At 39.3% G+C, this 10,111-nt stretch overlaps 1 protein-coding gene across 2 annotated transcripts in view; it reads left to right on the forward strand.

Moving 5' to 3' along the window:
- The window catches only part of LOC129946264 (heparan sulfate 2-O-sulfotransferase pipe), a 163,072-nt gene extending 153,160 nt beyond the window's left edge, over positions 1-9,912 (forward strand). The window contains exons 4-6 of one of the 2 annotated variants that reach the window (XM_056056393.1): positions 283-833; positions 905-1,059; positions 1,125-1,353. In XM_056056393.1, coding sequence (XP_055912368.1) covers positions 283-833; positions 905-1,059; positions 1,125-1,303 — 885 coding nt within the window. In that variant the 3' untranslated portion in view covers positions 1,304-1,353. Of the gene's footprint in view, positions 1-282; positions 834-904; positions 1,060-1,124; positions 1,354-8,512; positions 9,073-9,141; positions 9,297-9,632 lie in introns of those variants that run through there. The other variant, XM_056056392.1, reaches the window with a different exon arrangement.
- The last annotated feature ends 199 nt before the right edge of the window (positions 9,913-10,111 follow it).

The raw sequence follows: 10,111 nt of genomic DNA on the forward strand, positions 1-10,111 counted from the left end.
TAATCTAATTTAATATTTCAGAAACATTTGTTTCTTCAGTTTTTATGTTTTTCTTTAGTGCTTGACTATTATTCAAAATCTATTAGATTCCTTCTAAAAATAAAATTTGCTTAATGTTGATATTATTTCTTTCAATCTTCCTTAAATACCTCCGCAAACATCTTAAACCTTTCAACTTACTTTATGAGCATTTCATAACGCTAATAAATGGCTATCATCTATACAGAACCATAAGTGAACTTATATATAAAACATTACGCGTTTTGTTCTTAAATTTTATAGCTACAATCTCTAAGCGCGGACACCCTAAACAACACCAAACATTCTAATCCCAATATTGTATTTTTTAATCGCGCAGCCAAGGTTGGCAGTGAAGCTTTGATGGAATTGATACTTATTCTCAAACGATTCAACGATTTTCAATTTAAATTAAATCCAAAAACCCAACAGCATTTGGAACTGTCCAAAATACAAGGCATAGCTGAGGAGATTTCAGACCTGCCCGATGGAACTTTTTTTATGGAACATATGAGTTTTATTAATTTCACCCAATTCGGTTATGTTCAACCTATCTATATAAATATGGTGCGAGATCCTGTGGAACGTGTTATCAGTTGGTTTTTCTATGCTCGAAGTGGCTATAGAAATGCTATTCGCTTTATGAGGCAACCAAATGATGAGATCAAAGGTTTAGATTGGTGGAAGAAGGATTTTAATAAATGCGTTCGAAATAGAGATCCTGAATGTGTATTCGAGCAATATTCCTTGCTTGATAAGAATATAGACTTTCGGCGACAGTCGTTGTTCTTTTGTGGCCAATCTACCGATTGTTTGTAAGATTCTTCATGATAAAAGTAAATTAATTATTCTTTCTATAAATAAAACAATTTATGCGAACTTACAGACCATTTAATTCACCCGCTGCAGTTCAAATTGCCAAACATAATGTTGAAAAATATTACGCTGTAGTTGGAAGCTGGGAAGATACCAATGTTACTTTGTCGGTGCTGGAAAAATTCATTCCACGATATTTCAATGGAGCCAAGCTTATATTTGATAGTAAATTTAACACCAAAAAAAAAATTATTTAAAAAAAAATATTTGTGAATCTATTTTATTTTCAGTACACAAAGAAAAAATTATGAATAGGAATAGAAATAAACGCAAGCCAAAAGTTTATGAAGATGTTAAGGAAATGATCAGGAGGAATTTCACACAGGAGTATGAATTTTATCATTTTTGCAAACAAAGGCTCTACAAGCAATATATTTCCATTAAATTAAAAGAACTTATTGATTTATGATCCGTGAAGTAAAAAATAAATGTTTTAATAAAATCCTAGTCATTTTGCAATATGCTTGTTGTTCTCATTTAACCTTAACACAAAAACCGAATCTTAACACAATCTTTTTTAGAGAAGAAGAAGCTTGAGATATAAAGAATCCCAGGTCAATCGATTTGAAAAGTTCAATAGATCAATTTTATGCCTCACAACAGTTTTCTAACCAACTTACCTTGCCTCAGCTGAAAATTAAAATTAGACCAAACATCAAGTTGAGGGTTGTTAAATTATGCCTCACAAAAGAACATTACCCCTCAACTCGCCCAACATATACTTTAAATAAATGCATAGGTTTTGACATGAGAAGTTGCTCAAGAATCAAAGCTGAACCCGATATCTACAACATCTTCACTTCGTACCAACCTTTACCAATGAATGCTATGAATTTCCTCTATCCAGACTATTGGCCAATGTTAACTTGTGCCAAATCTATCAATCTTATGGAATATCCATCGGAAAACGCAGATTTAGGAATACAATTTGGAACAAAAAATTAAATAGGAAAACCCATTTCATCGACTAAATTAATTCAATGAGAGAAAACATGAAGATGTTTAAGAGTTGATTGAAGAATTCGTAATCTTTTCACCTCAGCTTTTTGTTATTTCTTTCCTTAGGAAATTTATATATTTAACTTTTTTTGTGAAGATTTAATTATTCCGTCTGAGAATTTTTGAAAAAATATACGTGGCTTTTCATAAGGTATAACACTTTAAGTAGACAAAAGTATTTTATTTGGTGGCCATTTTATCAGCTGTGCATTGGGGTAAAACCACATTGCCTTGGATCCAAATTTTCCACGAGTTTCGTTAGCGGTGAAGATCACTTTCGGTTGACTTGAAACGTCAATGAACAAAACTTCCGTCTTGGAATGATTATAATAGTGTAAGTGGAGAAAGGCCATTATTGACTCGGACCACTACCTCATTGTAGTCAAGGTACGTCTACGGATATCCCGATCCAAAACATGGAAGTACTGTGAGAAGATTCTACGTTAGACGGCTGCAATTGCAAGAGACTGTCATGTACTTTTTCGATCGATTCGCTAATAACCTCTTAAGAAGTCTTATGCTGCTTGCATTAAGCATTGAAAACCAGTGGCAACATTGCCTTGCAGCCATCAGAGATGCCGCCTCTGAAGTGCTAGGTTTCACACAGCCACTACAGAAAAACCCATGGTTTGACGACGAATGCCGGCAAGCGCCATGCAGCTAAGCAACAGTCATACAAAACGGCCCTGCACAGAAGGACCAGAGCTATAGGAGCAGAAGAGGAGAGAGGAACACCGGCTTCTTAGATGGAAAAAAAGAAAGCTTAAGAAGCGCATGATCGAGGAGATAGAGGGATGTCACAACAGGAATGAAGTTCGTTAATTTGACCAAAATGAAAAAAAAAACTCTCCAATCGTACCAGCCACGAACCGAAGCCTGTAAGGACGATCAGGGGAACATAGTAGTAGAACCGCAGTCTATGTTGAGGATATGGAAAGACTACTTCTCCAAATTATATAACGGCGATGACGAACCGAATTCCGCTGTAAGGGAGATAGAAACACTCAACCTAGGCAACAAAGATCAACAATTCCGCCTACCCGACCTCGACGAAGTGAAGATAGCTATGTATATCTAAACTGAAGTCAAACAAAGCTGCTGGAGCTGACGGCATCGCTGTCGAACTATTCACAGTGACTTTGTAGGGAACATAAACCAACTCACCTGCATAATATGGTCGAAAAAAATCATGCCCGATGACAAGTGGTATCTCATCATAGTAAGAAAGACGACCCTCTAAATTTCGCTAACTGCAAAGGCATCAGTCTTCTGAACATTGCATATAAGATCCTCCTGCCGTATTATGTAAACGTCTAAAGCCGTTCGTCAACAATCATCCTTATCAGTGTGGATTCAGGCAAGGAAAGTCCACCATTGATGCAACATTCACTTAATGGCAGATCTTGGAAAAAATCCAGGAGCTTCAAATCGATACCCACCATTTCTTTATCGATTTTAGAGCCGCATATGACAGTATCTATAGTGATGAGCTCTACAGAGAAGTGTCTAGTTTTGGCATCAATGTCAATCTTATTCGTTTTGTGCATAATAACGATCCGAGTAATTGGATTGACCTTTTTAAGATTGTGCCTCTAGTTTTGACGGTTGAGATTTGCACACTGCTCTATCAGGGTCGAAAGAGATCTTACCGATGCATTTGATGTCAAAAAAGGTTTTAGACAAGGCGATGCACTGTCATGCGACTTGTTAAACATCGTTCTGGAAAGAATTGTTCAAAACTTAACCGTCAACACTAGAGCCACAATCTTCCAAAAGTCAATCCAATTACTCGGATACGCAGATGATATTGACATAGTTGGAGATCGGAGTGTGGTGTCAGTGGAGCGTTTTTGAGCATTGCGAAGGAAGCGAAGAAGCTGGGTTTAGTGGTTTAGACAACGCCCAGGTCTGCCCCGTTAGATACCCTAACATCTTCAAAAATTGACTTTTCGGTATGCTTTATAGGCTATTGGAATAATTTTTTTCGTAGTTCTTTAAACTCGATGCTGGCAAGGAACGTTACAGTTAATGGTGACCGATATAAAGCAATTATTGCTAATTTTTTCGTTCAGCAATTTTACAATAGTGGTACCCGTGGCATAATGGTTAGTGCGTTGGACTGTCATGCAAGGGGTCTTGGGTTCAATCCCTGCCTGTGCCAGCTTAATTTAAAAAAATAATTTTCGCGGGTACTGCCTCTTGCGAGGAATTGACAAATCCTTCAAGAGTAATTCTTGTCATGAAAAAGTGCTTTCTCAAATTAGCCGTTCGGATTCGGCCTTAAATTGTAGGTCCCTTCCATTCCTGACAACAGTACTCGCACACAGGAATGGTTGAGAGTTGTAAGTCACTAGGCCCTGGTTCACAACGGACTGTTGCGCCACCCCATTTGATTTGAATTTTACAATAATAATCGCAAAATGTTAAATACCACGACCCACAATTTATTTATTGAAATTAAGATTTGTGGTAACTGTATTGTTTGACGTTAAGGACCTCTGTATTGAATTACCACGATAGTGCGATCTAAAACAGCGTTACATGACTATATTCTATTGAGATACGTGAAGTAGTTAGTCTTTGTCGATTAGCTTGAAAGAATCGTTAATGCCGATTAATAGCCTTACTTACTTACTTAAGGTGGCGCTACAGTCCGGGGCGGACCTGGGCCTCAACCAACAAGCGTCTCCAGCCAGCTCGGTCCCTAGCTAGCTGTCTCCAGTTTCGCACGCCATGTTGGTTGAGGTCCGTCCCTCGGGATTGGATTCGAAGACCTTCCGGGCTGGAGCGTTGATGTCCATCCGCTCTACATGACCTAGCCATCTAAGCCGTTGGACTTTGATTCTGCTAACTAGGTCAGTGTCGTTGTACAGCCCGTACAGCTCGTCGTTATATCTTCTCCTCCATTCTCCATCTATGCGTACGGGACCAAAAATCGCCCGAAGAATTTTTCTCTCGAAGCATCCTAAGACGCTCTCATCTTTCTTTGACAGGGTCCAGGCCTCAGCGCCATAAATGAGAACCGGGATGATGAGTGTCTTATAGATGGTGATTTTACATGCTCGAGAGAGGACTTTACTTCTCAATTGCCTTCTAAGTCCAAAGAAGCAGCGATTTGCAAGAGTTATTCTTCGTTTGATTTCAGCGCTGGTGTCGTTGTCTGCATTAATAGCGGTGCCTAGGTAGACAAAGTCCTTAACTACCTCAAAGTTATAGCTGTCCATGGTGACGTTTTGTCCAAGACGTCGTCGTTCAGTGTCCTTTTTTGATGACAGCATATACTTGGTCTTGCCCTCATTGACCACTAAACCCATCTTCTTCGCTTCCGTCGCAATGCTCAAAAACGCTCCACTGACATCACGCTTTGATCTTCCAATTATGTCAATATCATCTGCGTATCCGAGTAATTGGATGGATCTTTAGAAGATTGTGCCTCTAGTGTTGACGGTTGAGTTTTGCACAATTCTTTCCAGAACGATGTTGAAGAAGTCGCATGACAGTGCATCGCCTTGTCTAAAACCTTTTTTGACATCAAATGCATCGGTAAGATCTTTTCCGACCTTGATAGAGCAGCGTGCATTCTCCATCGTCATTCTGCACAAACGAATAAGTTTGACAGGGATGCCAAAACTAGACATTGCTCGGTAGAGCTCTTCCCTATAGATGCTGTCATACGCGGCTTTGAAATCGATAAAGAGATGGTGGGTATCGATTTGAAGCTCCTGGGTTTTTTCCAAGATCTGCCGTAGTGTGAATATTTGGTCGATAGTGGACTTTCCTGGTCTGAAGCCACACTGATAAGGACCAATCAGGTTGTTGACGAATGGCTTCAGACGTTCACATAATACGGCAGAGAAGATCTTATACGCAATGTTAAGGAGACTGATGCCTCTGTAGTTGGCGCAGTTTAGAGGGTCTCCTTTCTTATGTATCGGGCACACTATGCTGAGATTCCACTCATCGGGCATGCTTTCTTCTGACCAAATTTTGCAGATGAGTTGGTGCATGCTCCCTACCAAGTCATCGCCTGCTGCTTTGAATAGTTCGGCGGTGATGCCGTCAGCTCCAGCAGCTTTGTTTGACTTCAGTTTAGATATAGCTATCTTCACTTCGTCAAGGTCGGGTGGGCGGAATTGTTGATCTGCGTCGCCGAGGTTGAGTGGTTCTATCTCCCTTACAGCGGAATTCGGTTCGTCATCGCCGTTAAATAATTTGGAGAAGTGATCTTTCCATATTCTCAGCATCGACTGTGGTTCTACTACGATGTTCCCTTGATCGTCTTTACAGGCTTCGGTTCGTGGCTGGTACCCTTGAGAGGTTTTTTTTACCTTTTGGTAAAATTTACGAACCTCATTCCTGTTGTGACATCCCTCTATCTCCTCGATCGCGCGCTTCTCATGCTCTCTTTTTTTCCGTCTAAGAAGCCGGTGTTCCTCTCTCCTCTTCTGCTCGTAGAGCTCGCGAGCAGCTCTCGTCCTTTTGTGCAGCGCCGTTTTGTATGCCTCTTGTTTCGCTGCGTGAGCTTGCCGGCATTCGTCATCAAACCAGGGGTTTCGCTGTGGTGGCCGTGTGAAACCTAGCACTTCAGAGGCGGCATCTCTGATGGCTGCAAGGCAATGTTGCCACTGGTTTTCAATGCTTAATGCAGGAAGCATAGGACTCCTTAGGAGGTTATTAGAGACTCGATCGGAAAAGGACATGGCAGTCTCTTGCGATTGTAGCCGTCTAACGTCGAATCTTCTCACAGTACTTCCTTGTTTTGGCTTGGATCGGGATATCCGTAGCCGTACCTTGGCTACAACGAGGTAGTGGTCCGAGTCAATGTTGGCCTCTCGGAATGTTCGGATATCCTGGATACTGGAGAAGTGTCGTGCGTCGATCGCAATGTGGTCAATCTGGTTGACGGTTGATTGATCAGGAGATTTCCATGTCCCCTTGTGGATATTAAGATGCGTGAACTGTGTACTAGCTACCAGAACGTCTCGCCCCGCAGCGAAATCGACCAGCCTGAATCCGTTGTCGGAGGTAGTGTCGTGCAGGCTGTATCTCCCGATTATGCCACCAAAGATGTCTTCTCTTCTTAGCTTGGCATTAAAATCTCCTAAGACAATTTTAATGTCATAGCCAGGGCACTGCTCATATGTCTTGTCCAAGAGCTCGAAGAACATATCTTTGGTGTCTTCATCTTTCTCCTCTGTTGGGGCATGCGCGCATATTAGGCTTATGTTGGCGAATTTAGCCTTGATGCGGATTGTCGTGATGCGCTCGCTCACACTGTTGAAACTCAAGACTTTTTGCCTGAGCCTAGTTCCAACAACAAATCCACACCCAAATAGACGCTGTCTTTGTTCTCGGTAGCAGTCGCCGTAGTAGATATCGCAGTCTTTTAGTTTGCGTTTACCCGGTCCATCCCATCGCACTTCTTGGATGGCTGTAATATCTGCCTTGCAGCAGTTTAGGGCTTCCGCTAATTGTTCGGCTGCACGTGGTCTGTTAAGGGACCTAACATTCCACGTACATATCCGAAGTTCGTTGTCCTTATTTCGTTTGCGTGGGTTGTCAACAGTGAATCCGTCCGTATCCGAGGCTTGTTGTTGCTTCGAAACTATGATGTTTTTACGTGGCCAGGAAGTCACCCCGACGGCACAACCCCCAACCTGGAGGGCCAGATCCTTAGTATAACTCCAAGGAAGGGGAGCCGGATGAACCGCTCCTTATAGGCCTGGGCTCCGAATATGTCGAAGAAACCCTATAAGGTGTTCACTAAGTAGTTCGACTTTACTGGAACTGTAGACGCCACCGTTGATTCTATCTCGAGAATTCGTCCGCTGCCGCCTGGATAAGGAGAGGTGCCTTAGTGGAAACACCTCTCCCCCCCCCTCTCTCGTTTGCTGCCCCCAACAACTTTCCACTGGGGTTGGAACCCAATCTCCAGTTGAGGTACTAGGCACCCGATGTTCACCGCGGGGAGGTGAGAGTAGGAGTTGATAGACAGAGGTGGGTTTTGAGAAAAACCTGTGGACGCTTGTGTCCTCTTGAATGAACATGTCTACCATTTGAACGATTAATAGCCACAAATGTTGAAAAGAAAACAACGAAAATTGGACCTTCAGATTAGACAACTTAAAAAAAAAAAAAACATTTTTGTTTCATTTCAAAGTTCAACACCTTCAAAAACAACACCCCTTGTGTATCAGTCAAAATAAATACCTTGCAAGAAAATTGTTTTATTTTTATCAGATCTGATATGTAGTTCCAGTGATTTCTGGTTAAAGAGAAACGTTTTAATATAACAATTTTTTTTGTCAAGAACGCACCAAATCTGTCTTGAACTTGTTTTAATGAAAATTTCTATCGGTTCTTGCTCCTGATTTCCAATTTTAAGAAATTGGCCCTTTACCTTTATTAAAAAATAAAAACTATAAAAATCAGTCTTCCTATAAAATTTTAAATTCCAGAAATATCAATCACAGTGCAACATCGTAACGTCGTCGATGATCTTAACTACCAGGTAAAGCATTTAAAGTATGCAATGATGTATATGTTAAAATGAAAGTTATGTAATATCAATATCTTAAATATTTAACTCCTTATTAATATCCTACTTTTTTTTTAACAGATGCAATCTCTAAATGCTAAAGATCTCAACAATACCCGCAAAGCTCAACTCGATCTTGTTTTCTTCAATCGTGTTCCCAAAGTCGGAAGCCAAACATTCATGGAACTTATGCGTCGTCTATCCGAACGCAATAATTTCCAATTCCATCGTGATGCAGTTCAAAAAGTCGAAACAATACGATTAGCTGATGACCAACAACAAGAACTAGCCGAAGTTATAAGTGATCTTCCAGAGCCTTCAGTGTTTATCAAACACGTTTGCTATACCAACTTTACCAAATTTAGTCTTCCAACGCCGATTTATATCAATGTAGTTCGGGACCCTGTCGAGAGGGTTATAAGCTGGTTTTATTATGTTCGGGCACCATGGTATTTTGTTGAGAGAAAAGCTGCATTCCCAGATTTACCATTGCCTCATCCGTCTTGGTTGAAGAAAGATTTTGAAAGTTGTGTTCTATCAGGCGATCAGGAATGTACTTATACACAAGGAGTCACTGTTGAGGGTATTGGCGATCATAGAAGACAGAGTTTGTTTTTCTGTGGCCATGACTATGAATGCACGTGAGTTTATATATGAGACATTTTTGTTTTTGTAAAGTCTTTAAATATTATATTTGTTTATTTTCACAGACCATTTAACACTGTGGGAGCACTTGAGAGAGCTAAATATGCTGTTGAAAGCCAATATTCAGTTGTCGGAGTTTTGGAAGACATGAATACTACTTTATCAGTGTTTGAAAAGTTCATTCCGAGATTCTTTCAAGGAGTTCGAGATATTTATGAAAGTATGTTACACAAGTTTTAGAATTCAAAATCGTTTACATCATCGAAAGTTTTCAAAACGAAGTTCAAAACTATTAATTGACATTTTTTTATACTATCAAGAATTCAGTTTCTTTGGGACCTGGGTTTTTTTCGATGTACAAAGAGAATTAAAAATGTTTGCGAATTTTCGAGTTTTGTAGATAAGAACAATTTCTAGAGAAATTTTAAAAAATATCACATTTTACTTTTATTTACTTGAAATAACTACGGACTCATGAAATGACTAACTCACTATTTTTCATACATACTTCTTTGTATAAAGCATTCAATAATTTAATTTTGTTTTTTAATTTTAGGTAGCGCAGAATACTTAACAAAAATCAACAAGAACAACTTCAAGCCTCCAGTAAGCGAGAAAGTTAAAGATATTGTAAGAAAAAATTTCACAAATGAAATTGAATTCTATCAATTTTGTCGTCAGAGGCTTCACAAACAATATCTAGCAGCTCATTTACCACAAAAGATTATAGGGACTCCATAAAATATGAAGACACCATCAAAAAGACTGTATTAAAATTTTCTTTTGTTGATCTTGTACATTTTGCCTATTGTTAAGTAAATAAAAAAAAACACACACACAAAAACAAAGCCCTCAGATATTGTATTTATTTTATATAAAAAAATAAAAATTAAATTAAGTTTTTTAAGTAATTTAATTTTTAAAACATACATTATTACTTATTTAGTTGAGTAATTTTGTTTTTAACTTTGCATTTGTACCTTACGTAGAATACCATGCATGCAAAATATATAATTAATAACAATTTATTAATAT

The sequence above is a fragment of the Eupeodes corollae genome, chromosome 2, assembly GCF_945859685.1.
Source record: "Eupeodes corollae chromosome 2, idEupCoro1.1, whole genome shotgun sequence".
NCBI lineage: Eukaryota > Metazoa > Arthropoda > Insecta > Diptera > Syrphidae > Eupeodes > Eupeodes corollae.